At 24.0% G+C, this 18,795-nt stretch overlaps 3 protein-coding genes across 3 annotated transcripts; 2 read left to right on the top strand and 1 right to left on the bottom strand.

Moving 5' to 3' along the window:
- Positions 1 to 972: 972 nt before the first annotated feature.
- Positions 973 to 5,480, top strand: LOC112594345 (lissencephaly-1 homolog). Its single transcript, XM_025339079.1, has 9 exons — positions 973 to 1,141; positions 2,216 to 2,307; positions 2,694 to 2,847; positions 2,930 to 3,233; positions 3,297 to 3,474; positions 3,544 to 3,679; positions 3,747 to 3,902; positions 4,907 to 5,102; positions 5,161 to 5,480. The coding sequence occupies exons 2-9, from the start codon at positions 2,270 to 2,272 to the stop codon at positions 5,232 to 5,234; spliced, it is 1,236 nt and encodes a 411-aa protein (XP_025194864.1). The 5' UTR covers positions 973 to 1,141; positions 2,216 to 2,269; the 3' UTR covers positions 5,235 to 5,480.
- A 1,413-nt stretch (positions 5,481 to 6,893) lies between these two features.
- LOC112594396 (exosome complex component RRP40) lies at positions 6,894 to 8,159 on the bottom strand. The gene has a single exon (XM_025339158.1). The coding sequence runs from the start codon at positions 7,726 to 7,728 to the stop codon at positions 7,018 to 7,020; it is 711 nt and encodes a 236-aa protein (XP_025194943.1). The 5' UTR covers positions 7,729 to 8,159; the 3' UTR covers positions 6,894 to 7,017.
- A 3,026-nt stretch (positions 8,160 to 11,185) lies between these two features.
- LOC112594326 (protein phosphatase PTC7 homolog) lies at positions 11,186 to 15,712 on the top strand. Its single transcript, XM_025339056.1, has 4 exons — positions 11,186 to 11,485; positions 11,688 to 11,867; positions 14,135 to 14,590; positions 15,436 to 15,712. The coding sequence occupies exons 1-4, from the start codon at positions 11,257 to 11,259 to the stop codon at positions 15,483 to 15,485; spliced, it is 915 nt and encodes a 304-aa protein (XP_025194841.1). The 5' UTR covers positions 11,186 to 11,256; the 3' UTR covers positions 15,486 to 15,712.
- Positions 15,713 to 18,795: the final 3,083 nt, after the last annotated feature.

Below are 18,795 nucleotides of genomic sequence, written 5' to 3'. Positions count from 1 at the left end.
TAGTAGATTATATCTTTTAATTCATGATAATAATATTTTTTAAATATTTTGGATTTTTTTTACTTTTTACTTAAGTTATGTAAGATAAACATTTTTCGAGAGTAAAGAAGCTTATTTAGTAGAGGATTCCTCTTGAGTTTATTTTTAATATCAATAAAACAGATAAAAATAAATAATTTCAATTCTTTGGATTTCAAATTTGATATAAATGTAAATTATTTTATAGACAAATAAGTATAGACTAGATTTTTATCGTTACAATTATTATGTATCAATGAAGTTTAATCTAACACAGACATTACCCTAATCTACTCTATAACGAAGTTTACTCAACACTTAGTAGAATACCTGAATACAGGCATACAGCAGAGTTACTTCTTCAATTTTTATTTATTGTGGTAGATAATTTATGAAAATGTATAAAATTGTTGCATTTCGGTACATTGAATGATTAAACAATTTGTTTTTTATAACAAAATTACAAATTTATTTTTACTTATCAAGTCGTGTTTATTCTGCGCAGATATTCAATCGATTAAAATTTCTCCATTTAATTGAATTTTATTGTTTATTTTTTAAATCGTACAGGTAAAATGAGAGATAGACCACGTTTTCTGTGTGTTGTATTTGTTATTGTGTTATCTATTACTTAATGGAATGTTTTTGTAATAAACCCTTAGATTATATACTAAGATGTTTATGATACAAGAATAATCTTAGATTCTTTAACCTTAATTTAATACGCCTAATCATTATTCAAATTTATAATAAATTTTAATCATTGGTCATAGAGTTAGAGCTCATGTATACAATTTAATTATATAGGTACCTTTATTAAATATTTTATTATAATTTTATATCAATTTGCTTATCACTAATATTCTTTCTTCATTTAAATCACTGTTCATATCTATATAAGGGGACGCCATATTGTTTTATATCACAACTTACAACAAACATTAATTATTATTATAAAAGTAAAAAATATCGTTTTCTTAAAATGAAATTTTCTTAGTTGAATGAGTATTTTGCATAAAACGTTCAACTATTTTCCAAGTCGTTATTTAATTTGAAATTATTGTGTTTTAGAATATAATATTCTTATATGCCATTAATTTTCGTCATATACCATCTGGAACAGGTAAGTTTTTAATATTAAATGATAGTAAGTTCTTCAGTTTTAGAGAATCTTTGCCATTAAATGTTTTTTTCTACCTAATTATATTTTTAAAGTTAGTTGTTAAAATAATTGTACAATATTCACTTACTTTATTACTTAATCAAGTAAACAAGTTATTGATACTTTGTGTGGTATATTAGTACCAATTTCTATAATTTTATTATTTACGAAGGTAATTATTATGAAAACTCTTTGTACCATACATTGACTTAGTACATTGATGGTCAGTCAATAATGTATACTTCAATATGCAATAACAGTATAATTGAAAGTGACTCTAGGGAACATTTAAATTTGATTTCTATCTATACTTAAAAAAGTAACCTAAATGGATACTATACAATAGTAGCTACAGTGGTATTATATGAAATACTATGTTTTATTTTTCGCATTTTGTAATATTGGGCACTGATAAAATGTATTTAAAATTATAATGTTTTAAATATATTATTATTTCTATTGAAAATTATATTTTCTATTGGCAGTAATATTTTTTTATCATATATTATTGATAATAATTAACATGTTTAAATCAGTATTAAAACATTATAAACTATATAATTGTAGAACATCAAAAGTTAAAACTACTTAAACATTAATTAATGTAAACATAATTTTTAAAATTTTGATAATTTTAACTATCCATCAATATGTTAAGTTACATTAATATGAGAATTTTTGTATTTATGTTTATAAATACATAGATATTGTTTTGAAATGTATTTATACAAAATTATATAATTTAACTCTATAATGTAACATAAATCCTAAATTTATTTAATTTCAAATAATATGCATAAAGTAAAATAGATAAAATGTAACATGCTGAATATTATTCATTCAAAACTTTAAAATAATCAGCTTTTCAATTTCACCTAAAATAGACAATAGTTAATAATAATTGTTTATGATTATATATTTTATTAATTACATTGAACAAATATACTAAAAAATTATAATAAATAATGTAAATCATTGTTTTAAATTTTCTTTTTTTACTATTATCAAAGTTTAATTTATCTTTTCTTTTTTTAGGTTGAAGAAAATATAATTTAAATAGTTATTAATATTTCAAATTGTTGGACAGTCATGAAAATGGTGCTGTCACAAAGACAACGTGAAGAATTGTAAGCTCTTTATTAAAAATTTATGCACATTCAATTCAATTTAATTATAATAATAATAATATTAAGTATGAAAATATTTATAATGTTTAACATATTTTTTTTTATTTTATTTTAGTTGTAATATTTCTTTTATAGCACTCTAGATTATAAAAGTTTTTATATATTTATTCATTACAATGTTAACAGTCATTGTGTATTGGGGATGGGGGAAATAGGAGTTTTGTTGAATTCTGCAACCCTCGTGTATATCTAGCCTGTGATATGTTTGTTTGTATAATGTTAACTTATTATTAGGCAGTTTTATTCAAAGGTTATTTATCATCTTAGGTCTGAATTACTTTTATAGTATTAAATGTCTTAAACTGAATATTATTATTATTTTTTAGAAATAAAGCAATTGCTGATTATCTTAGTAGCAATAGTTATCACAATGCCCTAGAAGGATTAAAAAAAGATGCAGATATGCCTGGTGAAGTAGAAAATAAATATGGTGGTTTATTAGAGAAAAAATGGACATCTGTAATTAGACTGCAAAAAAAGGTGGTGGTTAACACTCCAAATAGTATTTTAAATATGCATTATATTACTTTTATAAATATGTGATTATCCTATTGATATATAGGTAAGTGAGCTTGAATCCAAACTTTCTGAGTATGAAAAAGAAATAAATTCTGGAGCTCCAAAAAGAGCATTGCGTTCTCCAAGTGACTGGATACCAAGAGCTCCTGAAACACACTGTTTAACTGGTCATAGAGAGACTGTTATCAAAGTTATATTTCATCCTGTTTTTAATATTCTCGTATCTGCAAGTGAAGATGCTACAATAAAAAGTTGGGATTATGAGACTGGCGAGTATGAGAGAACTTTAAAAGGTCATACAGAAGCTATTCAAGATATTGCATTTGATGAAAGTGGCAAACTATTAGGTTGTTTAATATTAAAAGAAATGATGTTAATATGTTTTTATTTTATTTTAAATATATTTTCAGTTTCTTGTAGTGCTGATATGACCATAAAACTGTGGGACTTTAGTCAAACATATGAATGCATCCGTTCAATGCATGGTCATGAACATAGTGTTTCTGGGGTATGTTTTCTTAAAGGAGGAGATTTCATAGTCTCTTCTTCAAGGGATAAAACAATTAAAATGTGGGAAGTAAATACAGGGTATGAACAATAATATATTAATAATTATATATATTTTTTGGTTTTATTTGTGTATTACACCATTTCCAGATACTGTGTTAAAACATTTACTGGTCATCGAGAATGGGTCAGAAAAGTCAAAGTTTCTCCCTGTGGTCAATTTTTAGCTTCATGTTCTAACGACCATACTGTTAAAGTTTGGGTAATTTCTGCAACCCAGTGTAAAGTAAGTTTTAATATTTTTTAAATAATATATAATTTAACTTGAACAATTTTTATAATCATTAAAATAGGCTGATTTACGAGGACATGAACATGTAGTTGAATGTATAGCCTGGGCCCCAGCTGCATCTTCATCAGCAATTAATGAAGGAGCTGGAGTAGATCAGAAAAAAAATGGTTATGAAGGTCCTTTTATTATATCTGGATCTAGAGATAAATCAATTAAGGTATGTAATCAAAATTAGATTAGTCCCCTCTCTCCTCTTAGTTAATGGTACAATAAGGTTATAATTGAGTTAGTTAGTTCTATTAAAAAAATATGAATCTATTTTTCTAATTAGAATTAATGAGCTGCAACATTTGATAAAAATTTGGTACTTGTTCTCTGTTAATTAGTAGTTTAAGAGTGTGCTTAGTTTTTTAATAAATCATTCTAACGAATAGAAGAATGCTAAATTTGAACACAAAGTTAAATTATTGCATACAAATAATAAGTAATAATTCTGTTCGTAGGTGGTGTTTCAAATTCTATTTCTAAGAGTATTTTATAGTTTATTTTTCTTTTTGTAATGCAGTAAGTTGAATTAATTTTTACTTAAAACTTTGCATATATTATTATTTTATATATTTAAAACAAGTAGGATCCACTTTTACATAAATATGTACAGTATGAAGATAGCTTAAAATATAATACATTGTAATCTTAACATTAACAAAAATAGGATTCATTACTTATCAAAATTATGAATATATTAATTTATAATATACAGAATGAAACTTAAAATTTGGAATTTACGTCTACATTGACAGTCCTTGTTTTCTTAACAGTTCATTTGCAAGATAATGTGTTGAAAACTAAAGTCATTATTGAATATCATAGAATATTATTGAGTTAATATTTTGAAAAATTAATTATGTATGATAAATAATTAATTACATTTGAATAGTTTCAAATTCATGTATTATAATAAATATCGTTTTTAAATTTTAACAAAACTTAAAATTATTTATTTTTGGTAAAGTTATGTTAATTATAATGAATTTATAATTTACAAATTTATTGGGTTATTTGAAACATAAAATTACTAAATTTCCTATGAAACCTTAAAATAATATTGCATTATTTTTTATTGTAAAATAATGTATTTGTTCATAATTAATGTTGTAAGTATATCGCAGTGTTAAACTTATTCTACAAAATAATAAGTATTTTTATATTTTATTTTACTAGATGTGGGATGTTGCCTCACGTTCATGTTTATTTACTATGATTGGACATGATAATTGGGTACGTGGTTTAGTTTTTCATCCTGGTGGTAAATATGTTATATCAGCAAGTGATGATAAAACACTTAGAATTTGGGATTTGGCAAATAAACGTAATATGAAAACACTGTTGGCACATGGACACTTTTGTACCACAGTTGGTAAGTTATTTAATCAATTACTTTTTCTCACAATTACTTTTTTTTCTTCTCTTTCTAGATTTCCATAGATCACAACCATTTGTAATAACAGGTAGTGTAGACAAGACAATAAAAGTTTGGGACTGCCGTTAAAATTTTTTGGACTGCCGTTAATATTTTTGTTTGGTTAACAAATTTAAATAATGTTCATTATTTTCTATTAATTTTAAACAGTATCTCCACAATGAAGTTTTAATTTTCTAGTCTATCATAGAAGTGTAGGTAGTTTATTTCCCAAGTTTTATTTGTATAAATATAGCACTGCATTTTTTATTTATAAAGAAATGCTTCATTCTTTGTGTATTGTAGGTATGTGTAATTTTTATTATTTTTCTCATTTCTAGTTTTTAATAAAGTTATAGGTTAAAAATAAAATATTATTTTATTTGAATACTTGCTTTTCGTTTATAACGATATATCATTTTGTTAGAATACTCTTATTTTAATTGAGCATTTTAAATAATAATTATTTTTTGTATAATGCTTAACTTTATAGTTTTAACTAAATTCAGCTTAATAGAAAAAAAAGTTTTTATTATACTTATTTTTATTAATACATTTCTTTTATATTCACAAAATCATTAATATATTGGCATATTAAGTTATTATATTAATATATTAAGAGTCATTGCATTTAAGTTACAAAGTATATTTTATTTCATTCATTAAAAATTTGTTTTCTTTAATTTGTGTTATACCATATTAGAACTATATTAAGTTTATCATTTCATATTTATATTTTGATCAGTGGCAAAACAAACTTGAAATATTTCATTAGCTAGTAACAGGAAAACCTACCCATACACCTAAAACTTTATAAAGGCATTTACTGTAATATTTTTTAACTACTTGTTATATTAAATATTAAATGATTATCCATTATTCGCTGAATACTCTTTAAAAAATTCAGGTAGCTGTTTTTTGGCCCCTTTTACAAAGCAACTGCAAAAAAAATATTTAGGCTATTACATTACCAGAACATGTTTACCAAAACAAGTTCCACTGAACTGTTTCAGTGCCATTAATTGTAGATAATACTTCATAAATGCAATTTATATTTCCTACATTGTTCTCAATATGTGGTTATTTTTGGTAGTTCTGATTTAACAATTTAGTTTTATGCATTAGTAAATAATTAACATATTTTATCTACAATTAGTTAAATTAATGATTTAATAACTATTATTATACTTTGGTTCTATTTTGTCTGCAAATTTTTGACAAATATGTACATAATTTTTTATCTTTTACCTTTGTATACATTTAAGCTTTTTCTTAATCAATTTATAATTTACTATATTAAATTTAAAGTGATTAGATTAGACGTTTTTTTTTTTTTAATACCTATCTTAATAATATAAAACTAGAATAAGACTATTCTTGTGTTTTATTTGTCAGAGAGAATATTTAAATAATGAAAAAATATTAATATTATATTTAAATTTAAAATCACCAAAAAAAAAAAAAATTATTAAAACAAGAAATAAAAATTTACGGATTGATATTTGTTATTATTTTGATAACTTTTACTAAAAGCTATTTTTTTTTTTTTTAATAATGGATTAAGCTATCAAAATACTCAAACCACCAATTTTCAATAGCAATATTGTTTTCCAATATTTCATACTTACAAAACAATATATTTTTCTATGTCAAACATTACAAAAATATTTCTTTTTAATTTAATTTCAATAATTTACCTAAATAGTTAGTAAAACATAGTATTCTGGAATTCAATAAATATGTATTAGCTAAGTTGTTTACAGGTCTTCAGATTTTGTCTATAACATAAATAAATCTTAAATTGTTTTTAAAAAAAAAAACTTATATTGATCAAATAGTAAATTTATAATAAAAAAAAAAAATAAATACATCTTCAAACATTTAAACTTTTATTAAAATTCTTTACTAACTGTGGAATATCTTCTTCTTCTAGATGTTCTGCCTTTAGTACAGCATTCCCTATAGCGATGGTTGTACGTATTGATGCACTATTAATCCAAATCTTTCCATTTGCCCCAATGACAATTTCATAGGGAACCATCAGTCCAAGATGATAAAGTAATTTTGAATTTGATTTCCTTAATCTCAATGCATAATTTAAACTAACATTAAACAAAAAACCATTTTCTAACTGACCAAGAATAATGCTGTTAGCATATTCTACACAACTGATCTCAGATTCCATAAAAGGTGTTGCCACTTTAACCTTAGCTGCTACAACATCTCCTACTTTGATGTCGGGTCTATTTTTTTTGGTAGCATTTGTAAATGCTAAGTATGGAAGAGTAGCTAGTTCAGAAGCTCCAATATCAACTTTATACATTTCAGATGTTTTAGCAGCTACTATACCCACTATGACATCATCCTTAGATGGTGAGTATTTTTTTTTTAAATATTCTATCCAAAAATATTTGTCATCTTTACTTCTTAATATTCCACCGTTACATACGATTATTTTGTTGTTGACACTCTTCAATCCTGGACCAATGGTTTTTTCACTTCTTTTACAAGTATCTCCTTTGAGAACTATATCAGAAACGTCGTAGCCCGGTAATACGACATCATTAAAATCCACCAAAGTCATTGTTAAGAAAAAATATAAATTTTTAAATTAAGTAAAAACGCTTCAAAAACCACGAAATTTAAATGTCTAACTAGTGTTAATAAAAATCGTGTAACACCAAAATACCGAAATCAAAATTCGTTATAATATGATAAAATAGCACTAATCATAGAAAAATAATAAAAACATTGTGGTATACAACTTAAAAACACATCACTCATTATTATATACTCTATGGTTTAGTCACACTATAACATACACAGGGCTTGTTCTGTGGTAACATAGCATATGAAAAAATAAACATAAAACATGTCAAATATTCGTGATATGTTAAGTCACGCCATAGATAAATTAGTAATACTGAATGTTGAACATAAATATAAAAGAAGTACTTGATTTTAGTAAAATATTAGCGTAAATTGTAAATAGATTAGTTATGACCGGCCGCTGTACTGTCTACTGAAAACTGAAATTCATGGATAAATAAACAGTTCCAAACAAATTTTTATCAGTAGTATATTGGTACCAGTTGGTAACCTAACCATGAGAGTTGTAATAATTAAAAAGTATAGAAATTAAAATAAAACTCTGAACTACTGAATATTCTATAGTACGCTTTTGATTCAAAAATTTCAAAATATATTTTCTTGTGCAGTGTGGAGTAACATTTATCAAAAGGGATGATAATAGTTACTTATATATAACCCCACATTCACCGGGGCCTATGCCTATTATTTTTATACAAGCATGGCACTAGAATTTTTTTTTAGGGGGTGCAGAGTGGGTCAAATATTTTTTTTACATGGGCTAAGACTTTTTCAACAAATACTAAGGTTATTTAAATAAAATATAAATTTTTTTTATGTACCTTATGTATGAAAATGTTAGATCACAGACCTTCAACAACTATATTAATAATGATGTACAAAAATGATACCTAATTTCATTATTACATACCTTTGTGATTTTGTGAATGAATAATTATGTTTCTTTTACTTATAAATTTAATTGTGTTTAGTTATATCAGTGGTTCCCAACCTTATTTATTCTACGTCCTCTTTGTAGATTTTCAAAAATATCGCCCCCCCACCAATAAATTGAAAAAATTATAATTTTTTTGTTTACTTTACATTTTACAAATAAACTATATAATATTCGGAAAGACTACTTTTTTTATTGATGATAGTAATTATTAAATATAAATAATTGTAAATAATATAGTATTATAGTGGAATTTTAAATATAATAAAATTTGATAGATAAAAATTTTACTTTGTGATGAGTGCTTGCGCCTCCCCAGCGATGTGTATACGCCCCCAGGTTGGTAACCACTGAGTTATATAAACAGATGAATTTTTTTTACTTTTAATGCAATGATTTGGGATACCTTTGCTTGTTTATTTTCATCCAGTGATTGGTACTCACTACTCAATAAAGGTAGGTTATAATAAATAAATAAAAGATTTTTTTCTTATTTTACAAATTTCAAAACGTATTTTATTAAAATTATAGTAGATATTTTCCTCATTAGATAATACTACTTACTAGTAAGTTAATCCACTGTAAAAAGACTGAAGTCTGAAGATGTTGTTTGTTCAAACTTCATTAATTAAATTATTATAATCTATACTAAATTCAATTTATTTAGTAGTAACAAATATATTAAATAAACTAAATATTGATATTTTTTTAAATAAAAATTTGTAATTACCTACCTAATATTTAATTAGTAAATTTCAAGTTTTTAGTTCAATACATTTTTAAATTGGTATTTGCATAGTATATTATGTATGAAAGAATCTCTTTTGTATTTTTTGTTGAATTTTGGAAGTTAAAATAGTTCATGGATATATATTAAAAAATGGATACTTAAGAAATCATTTCTTTTTATTAATTATTGAGTAACTCTTACACAATATTAGTAAATTAATTAAATAACTAAATATATCAAAAATAATAAGTAAATTAAAAATATTTTTACCTGTATACAACAAACATTAAATTAAGTTAATAATATTCTTCGGTTTTTGTGTATAAAATATTAATATTATTAAATCGGTTTTTATAACAGCAAAAACTTAAAACACATATATTCATAAATACGAAAGTATTTACATAATATTACTAATTTAAAAAAAGTATATTTCATAAATTCTCTGATGTAGTTCTTTTAAAAATAATTTTTTATGACTTTATTTTATTGTACATATTTTTAGTAGGGGCGCTGCCGAAGGGGCTGAATTGTTTTCTGGGGGGCTAGAGCAGTGCCTGTTTTTATACATTTTGTATTTATTTGGTTAGGGAAAATAAAAAAAATTCTAATAAAAATAGATAATTAATGTTGAGTTAACTTCTCAATTAGATATTTTTCTGTTATGACAATTATTAAACTATATAAGAAACCATAGTGAAATATGTTAATTGTTTTATTATAATAGAAAGTACATTATTAAAATGAAAGCATACACTACAAATTTTCTATGACAAGAGTTCTTAAGTCATAAGTAGTACTATACTCTACAAAATATAAAAAATATACTTTATATTTATTCTTAAATTATAAATATATGTATTTTAACATGATTAAATAAGATAAGCTAAAAATGTACTATTTCAATTTTGGCTACCCACTGTCCTATTTTCATAAGTTTAAATCTCAAAACGTAAAAGAAAATCTTGAAGTTAAACACATTATCTATTGGCAAGCAATCACATTATATTATGTATGATAGAAATTAGAAAAATATAGCAATGACATTCTTTTTCGAACACCCTATCTTGGTTATATTTATTTTGGTTTTATGCATGAACGTATAATAAGATATAGCTGGTAAGCATTTAAGTTATCTTATAGAGTTCAATGTTCAATGCTTGTCACTAACATAGACCTTGTATAAGTATAAGAATAAGATTTATGGATTCTGTGCTGTGGTCTCTAACGTCTAACTCATCAATGTTCTGATTGGCTGATGAAAAAAATTTACCAAGTTATTAAGCACGGAAAATAGCACATGATTTATTACCGACATCCAAAGCATGTTCACGTAACGCAGACAGCAGTGACGTCATTTTTAATCATTGAAAACAACAATGTTGTCATCACGCGCTGTTCTCCATACGACAATCAGTAAAATAAGCGTCATGTGCGGCTGGTTTTACAAAGGGCATATGCATATTATGCTGTTTTTCGACCATAATTTTATTATCTTTAGCCATGGTATGGTCTAAGGTCTATGGTTCACTTACTAAAAAAATCAAATGATAAGACTTAAAAATTGATAACATTAAGTAATTGGTGAATCGCAGCTCTTTTCACATATTTCTCAATATAATTATTTAGGCTGAGGAGCCGAATATTTTTATTTTTTTTTGTAAAACTTATTGTACATGATAGATAAACATATTATTTAATTCAAGTTTTAATATATTTTAATAGTATATAAACAAATGTTCAACTATCCAGTTTTATTGTGTTAAAAATTACGCACCGTAATTGTATTTGTGTTTTAAAATCAGTGAGCACAATGACAATTTTAGTTTAAATAAATAATGCAGCAAATAGTTTCTACTGGTAGATTGATTTCTCGTGCTCTATGGAATGGCTTCACAAATTTGGCACCTTCAAATTCTGAACACGTTAATAAGAAACGCGAGCCTTCGTTCCTATATGCTGTATGTGGTTTTCCTAAAGAATCTTCACGTAAACATCCTCCAATTAAAGGAAAATTTGGAGATGATGCTTGGTTTTCTGCTAAAGGAAAAGCAACTGATGTATTAGGTATTTTTATTTTTACTGAAACATTTTATTACCAATCAACAATTTTATTTTACCATTTAAATTACAGTATAAAAATAATATTTTTAAGAATGATATGATTGAAATGAAGTGTATTTTACATTTAACATTTTGTGTTTGCTTCATAACATATTTTGATATATTAAATATTTATATATTTGGTTATTTTTATTTTATTTAATAGGTGTAGCTGATGGCGTTGGAGGTTGGCGCCATTATGGCATCGATCCAGGTGAATTTTCAAGTTTTCTCATGACAACATGTGAAAGACTTGTATCTTTGGGAAAAGTTAAACCAAATAAACCAAATAAATTATTAGCTCAAAGTTATTATGAGTTACTTGAAAATAAACAACCAATTTTAGGTAAGAAAGTTTTTGATCTATAGATATTAAAACATTTTTAACTAGTGCAGTTTTCAATTGAGGACTATGGATTAATTTTATTCATATTTTTTTTATTTATTTCAAGCTAACAATTTTTAAAATCTTATGCATTTTTTGTATTTTGTATGGTAATTATTGTATAACAAAGAATAAAAAATAAACAATTCCAAATTATAAAACAAAACATATGTACTCTTTTAATAGATAATTTAAATAAAAACATTTATTTAATTTTTAAATTTTTTTCTTAAATAAACATTTTATTATAAATATATACATACGATTGTATACTAAGATAAGATATAGACAAAAAAGGTTGATTAAGTCATACATAGCAATATTTGACTTAGTTATAAAAATCTTAAGACATTTTACTTGAATAATAATAAATAAAAATCTTAAATTAACAACTAGCTAATGCTTTATTTCTAACCTTATTCTAAGTATATTAATCAACTGTCCAACGTGACCTTAGTATAAATGAAATATCTGAGTGCCCCTGCATCAATGTCATTAATCTGCATCCAATGATTAGTTTTTCCAAAAAAAAAATTTTACATTTGCCCAGTATTATAATCACTGTTTAAAATAAATATTCTACTATGTAATATTTTTGATTCAAATAAAAGGAATAATAATAAGTAGAATAAATTAGAATATTCAATCTTAACTAAACTTTATAGTAAATTTAAGTATAAATTAAGATTTTTGTGAAAAAACATTCAGTTTCAAATTTTCACTTTATAAAACAATTTGTAATGATTATGAATAAGTGAATAATTTTGGTCATATTTTACATAGCATACCTACTTATGGTTCACACAAAATTTAAAAAAATGTGAACGTCAATAAAAAAAAACATCTATTATATCTATTGCACATTAATAATACATGTCCTTATTTTATTATATATACATATTGCAGGTTTTCTATATTTTTTAAATAAAATAATAATATAATATAATTCAGTTAAAAATATATATTATTTAATATATACTTATAAACGTCTTTTTATAACATTAGTATTGGTGGGTACTTTATAAATTACATTTAGTAATAGACAACAGTTATCTAGTGGTGTACAATATGTATTAAACTCTGAGCAGAGCAAGGAATGTATTGATTTTACACTAATACGTGTTTTTATTTTATGTCTGAAGGAATTTTACATTCTGCAACTTTAATAATGATTTCTGGTAGCAAATTTAATTTAGTTGCTTATTATGGGAGATCAAAATTGAAAATTTTACTAAAGTGTCTAACCTGGTATAACTAGGTATACTCAACTTCAACTATATAGCAAAGTAGTTACCTATTTTTACTTTTTTGAACTATAAAATACTGACAAGTAATATTCGAAATATAGCCATGTAATTGTGTATTTTATAGAAAATGTATTTGACGTAATATATTTATTGTTATACTTAATTGACAATGCTTTTGATTTTATTTCAGCTAAATCCATTTTTTGTAGTTAGATAAATATTGATTTGAATTTACCTATAATCAAACTTAAAAGTAAGAAGTAAGAATGTTATTTGTATTTGATACATTGATTTTATAAATTTCATTTTTAAGCAAGTTATGACAAAAAATATAATAATTTAAAAGTGTTCATAAGTGGTTTAAAAATTAAAATATTATTAAAAAAATAATATTTATATTCCATAATGTTCTTATATTTAAGTTAGATAGTAGTTCATTTCATCTTTATATTAAGACTAAATACTAATAATATAAAATTTATTGAATGCAAATATATTCTATCAGTATAGACTTTTGTAAAACTTTGATAAATTATGTTGATCCTCTTAACATGAATTTAAATTTATTATGATTGTATGTTTTCAAATTATGGGTATATTAATATTACTAGGGTAAAAGGGTAACTTTTTTACTCACTTATACAATTCAAATATGTATGGTTTATTTTATATAAAGTATTATTTATGTATTATAAGTAGGTTAAATATTTTCCTAAAGGCAGAATCTAACCTTGTTTTTTTGTTCCTAGCTGTAGGCTATTTGGCTGTGGAAGTTATGTATAACAACATAATTTTAGTTTATTAGAATACCACGTTTGCTCATTATTTGTATAATAATCAATGAATAACAAAACTATTGACTATGCTAAACAATATACATGAATACTTTCAAAATATATTTAACATAATTAAAATACAGAACAATAAAAATAATCTATGTACTTTCCTAATTATCAAATTGTTCATTTTTAAAATTTACAGGTAGTAGTACAGCATGTGTAGTGGTGCTAAATAAAGAGACGTCCAGTATTTATACAGCTAATATTGGTGATAGCGGTTTTATGGTAGTTCGTGGAGGACACGTTGTCCATCGTTCTGAAGAACAACAACACTATTTTAATACTCCCTATCAATTATCAGTTCCACCTCCTGCTCATAGTGGTCAAGTACTAAGTGATAGCCCAGACTCGGCTGATACTTCAGATTTTGCTGTTGAGAATGGAGATGTCATTCTTTTAGCCACTGATGGAGTTTTTGATAATGTTCCTGACCATTTGTTGTTAAAAGAATTAAGTAAAGTTGAAGGTGTTCGTGATCCTACAAAATTGCAATGTGCTGCTAACACAATTGCATGGATGGCTAGAATATTGGCATTTGATAGGTCTTTCTTATCACCGTTTGCACTTTCTGCTCAAGCTAATGGAATCAACACAGTCGGTATGTTAATATTATTAAATAGTTTTTACGTAATGTTAAGCTGGAGCTGAGTTAATTACCTTGTTTATATGCATCCATTAATTAAAATTAATTTGATCTATATTAGGGTACAAGTCTAAAACCATACAATGCATGTCTAAAGCCGTATTAGTATAATACATTTCCACAAAACCAGTTTATATTGCAACGTTTACATGCACATTTAAAAGTTTAAAACCGATTTACCTTTATTCAAATTAATAATTATTAATTTTTTTTATCTTTATGCCGCCATCTTGATTTGATTGTTGTAATGTACTTGTGTGATCTGTTTGTATGCATTTTGTATACCCGTAATTGTTTCAAATGTAAATTAATTAAATCGATTTAACAACCGTTTACATGCATTTAATTCTGGGAGTTAACTAATTCAAATTGAGTTAAATTGATTTTGTACATGTAAACTTAATAAATAACTATGTGTCTGTAAATCGTGATTCTTAGGTGAAAAGTATTTAGCCTTTAGTTTGGCTCACGAGTTAACCAATATTAATTTGGGAAAATCTTTCTAAGCATTTTTAAGTTTGAGTAATTTATAAGAATATTTTTTAATTTTTCTTATAAAATCAATGCTAAATAATTATAATATAAAGTACATTTAAATTATTAATTTTACTAATTTACTAGTATTTAGCGTTTTGTTTGCATCCTATATAATGTTATAGTGTGTACTGTATACATATGTACATCATGTTCTGAGATTTTTAAATTAATTTTTATGTTGACTTTTCATATTTTTAATTATTAGCTATTGATTATTATTAAACTATTAATATTTATTTTAATAATTTTTATATTTTTTAAAGGTGGAAAACCAGACGACATCACTGTGCTTCTAGCGACCATTGCTATGTGAATGTATATCAAAAATTATTAAAACTAGATTGAAATTATACTTGTTAGTGAATAGCTAGCCATTTTTTTAAATTACACCATGCATAATATATACATATATATAAAAAGTCAATGAGTTGTTTTAGTGTAAAAATTATTTAAAAACTACATATTTAACAAAATGAACAAGCCTGTTGCTTATTACAATGTTTTGCACTTTTGTTATGCACAAACAATTTTTTAATTAAAAAAAAAGTGTATCAGATTTTATGTAAATATGATTGTAAATAATATACATAATATAAATTCAAATAAAAATGTGTTTTTAAAATATTTACTTAGTAATTAACTATATTATATTATATAAACATAAAATTATTTTTATAATTCTTCATTACATTTTTGTATCATCCTATATTTTTAAAATACTTGAATTATTGCACTAAAAGGTGATCATGAATCATACATTATTTCAAAAACAAATAACATTTTTGAAAATTTTTTTTTTATATAATCGTTAGCAGAAAATAACTTGGTTATTTAATAATTATAAATTTAATTTTAGGTGAGTAATTTATGAGTTATAACTAGGTCCCAGAATTATACATATTAAATGTGCATTCATTTATGCACTTATTATCATTGAAAAATATGCGCTTTAAATTTGCAAAAATATGTAAAAAATTGATTAAAAAAAATTCTTTTATTTTCATTAAGTATAAATAAATAAAATCAAATGAAAGTTATGCACACACGGATCACGAAAAGCATGATGAATGTATGATTCATTAAAAGGTACTAAATCACAGATTACTAATTGCCCTGATAGGTCTCAGATAAAATAAGAAAACAACTTTGTCAAATTACATGAACTATAAATATAATTATAAATACATTATTTTAATTAAAATAAGCAAAATATTACATATTATGCATTTAAAAACCGTATAAATGCAATAAAAAAAATCATAAAATACAGAGATATATAGCACATATCAAAAAATGACAAAATATGCAAAATAATACTTAATATTTAGGATCTATTGACTACAAATCAAACTTGTATTATATCTAACTATTTTTTGGAATACTCAGAAGAAACATGTACATGCATATAAATCTGGGCCCTAGTTATAACTTTATAGTCCTTTAAAGTTAAGACTAGATTAATAGACAAAAATTTAGATATCCCTGTGCCACTCAACTCCTCTCAACAAAACCTTAAATGTCTAGAACTTGCAAACTTGTCCAAAATTTAATTTTTACATATTAAAATGCTTTGCATAATTTTTTGCTTTGTAGTATGCAATTAAAAATGTATTTTATCTTATAAAACTGTTAAATTAATTAAAGTGTATTTTGTGGATGTTTATTTGAATTACTTTACCCTCCACATTAAATGGGTTCTGCTCTACTGTAGTATGTGTAAAATTCTAATTCAATAATATTGTAAGTAGATAAAAAACAATTCTAAGTGGAAATAGCTTGTTAGTATGTTATATTTTTTAATATTGATAGTAGGACTGTAGTCTTGGTAAGCAAAGCACCTAATTTATATTATTATTAGCAATTCAGCAGGTAGAATTCACTTTTCCAAAAACATTGCATTTGAAAATATTGAGCATATACAATAAGTAATAACAAATGTAAAAGTTTTATTTATTCATAAATAATGTTTTTGAACTTTTGAACTATAATAATAATATAAATCAATATCGTAATTAATACTTTAAACATTTACTTTAGTCCAAATTTGAACATAAAAGTATATGTTATACTTATTCACAACTTTATTTTAAATTTCTAAATTCTCATTTAAACTACAAAAATTGAACATTTTTTAAATTTTTAACTGCAAAATAATTTGTAAATTTTCATAATTTTGTTAAAATATAAATGTCAAATGCTTTCAAAAATAAACTAAATATATTTTAAATATTTTTGTGTAACTATAAGAACAATTAATGAACTACTATTAGATTGTCAAGCTTTATGATCAAGCAAAAACATTTTTATTGACATTAGTTTTGTTTTATTTTTAATTTTAACAAAATAGATAACAACAATTGTTTGAAAAGAAATCTTTATTTAACTGTTGAATGTCCAATGTTATAAAATTTTAATTTCAATTTCTCATAAACATTTAATGTGATTGCAATACTTTTTTTTTATTTGTTTTAGGTAGAAAAATTTATGACTTATGAGGAATCTTGCATTCAATTTTTAAATCTTCAGATATAAAAAAATTTTAATATGAATTTTAAAATATTAAATAATTTATAAATTTTTGAAAATTTTAATGATTATAAATAAGTATTATGACTATATAGTTTTCTTAGTTGATATAATTTATTTTGATGCCTTGAAGTATTATTTAGATGACTCAAAGGTTTTTATAACATATTAGACATTGATAAAGCCACAATTACCATGAAGTGGCTCGTATCCTTAATTTAAATTTTTAAGCTAAGTTGTATGGTTTTAAATGTTTATGAAGTTTGATATTTTAAGAGTTTTTGAGTTATTGGATAATTGATGGATCGATATAGTGATCTAGCCTTGTCTCATGTTAGTGAACAAATCTTTAGATTTCATCTGTTTTTGTATGTAGCATAATATAATAGCAAATTGCATTGATTTTTTAGAGCTAATAAGCTGCAGTGATAATTCAAAAAGTAATTTTTTGACAGCGTTGTAATACATTGATGTTAGACTCACTGAAAATATTCTAGTTATATGTCATATGTCCGAATTGTTTTTATAATTACGTACAGTAAATGATGGACTTAATGGTTAATTCAAAGTGGTAACTAGTAATTGACAAATGAACATATTTTATGAAAATTTATAAAAAAAAATGTAAAACTCAAATGCCAATAAATAGTTTAATAATTATTAATAGTCAAACTGTTTTGAAAATTAATGTCTAATTGATAGAATTGTGGTTTCGCCGCTGTAAATGAAGGCTGTTTTCTCCTAAAATGTTAAGGTTAAATACATAATAGTACCCAACAGCTAGTTGTCCTCATAGAGAGGAAACCCTTCGGAAGGTTTTTCAAGCTTCCTTTATGTGAATTGTAATTTGTAATATATTGAGTTGAGCAATACCATTGATTTTAAAATCAATGGTAATATTAATAAAGTTAATAGTGAACTAATTATCGTGTGTTAATTATTGCTAGTTGATTCTATTACATTGAAAAATACTGGAATATTTCTATATTGACTAATTTAAAGTATAAACTAGATCCAATTTTTTGTCTAAAATCACTTTCATGGTTGAAAATTAAACCACTTTTTCAACTAAATATCATCAATACATACACAAATAA

This window comes from Melanaphis sacchari, unplaced genomic scaffold, assembly GCF_002803265.2.
Source record: "Melanaphis sacchari strain LSU unplaced genomic scaffold, SCAv2.0 Contig22_pilon_pilon, whole genome shotgun sequence".
In the NCBI taxonomy this organism is placed as follows: Eukaryota; Metazoa; Arthropoda; class Insecta; order Hemiptera; family Aphididae; genus Melanaphis; species Melanaphis sacchari.
This window is presented reverse-complemented; position numbering and strand designations above follow the sequence as displayed.

Bases quoted from the DNA above. Each gene is read 5' to 3' on its own strand.
- LOC112594396 (XM_025339158.1), bottom strand. From the start codon at position 7,728: ATGACTTTGGTGGATTTTAATGATGTCGTATTACCGGGCTACGACGTT.
- LOC112594345 (XM_025339079.1), top strand. From the start codon at position 2,270: ATGAAAATGGTGCTGTCACAAAGACAACGTGAAGAATT. The intron at 3,903-4,906 runs GTATGTAATCAA...TTATTTTACTAG, and splicing joins CTAGAGATAAATCAATTAAG to ATGTGGGATGTTGCCTCACG. The intron at 5,103-5,160 runs GTAAGTTATTTA...TTCTCTTTCTAG, and splicing joins ACACTTTTGTACCACAGTTG to ATTTCCATAGATCACAACCA.
- LOC112594326 (XM_025339056.1), top strand. From the start codon at position 11,257: ATGCAGCAAATAGTTTCTACTGGTAGATTGATTTCTCGTGCTCTATGG. The intron at 11,486-11,687 runs GTATTTTTATTT...TTTATTTAATAG, and splicing joins AAAAGCAACTGATGTATTAG to GTGTAGCTGATGGCGTTGGA. The intron at 11,868-14,134 runs GTAAGAAAGTTT...TAAAATTTACAG, and splicing joins AAATAAACAACCAATTTTAG to GTAGTAGTACAGCATGTGTA.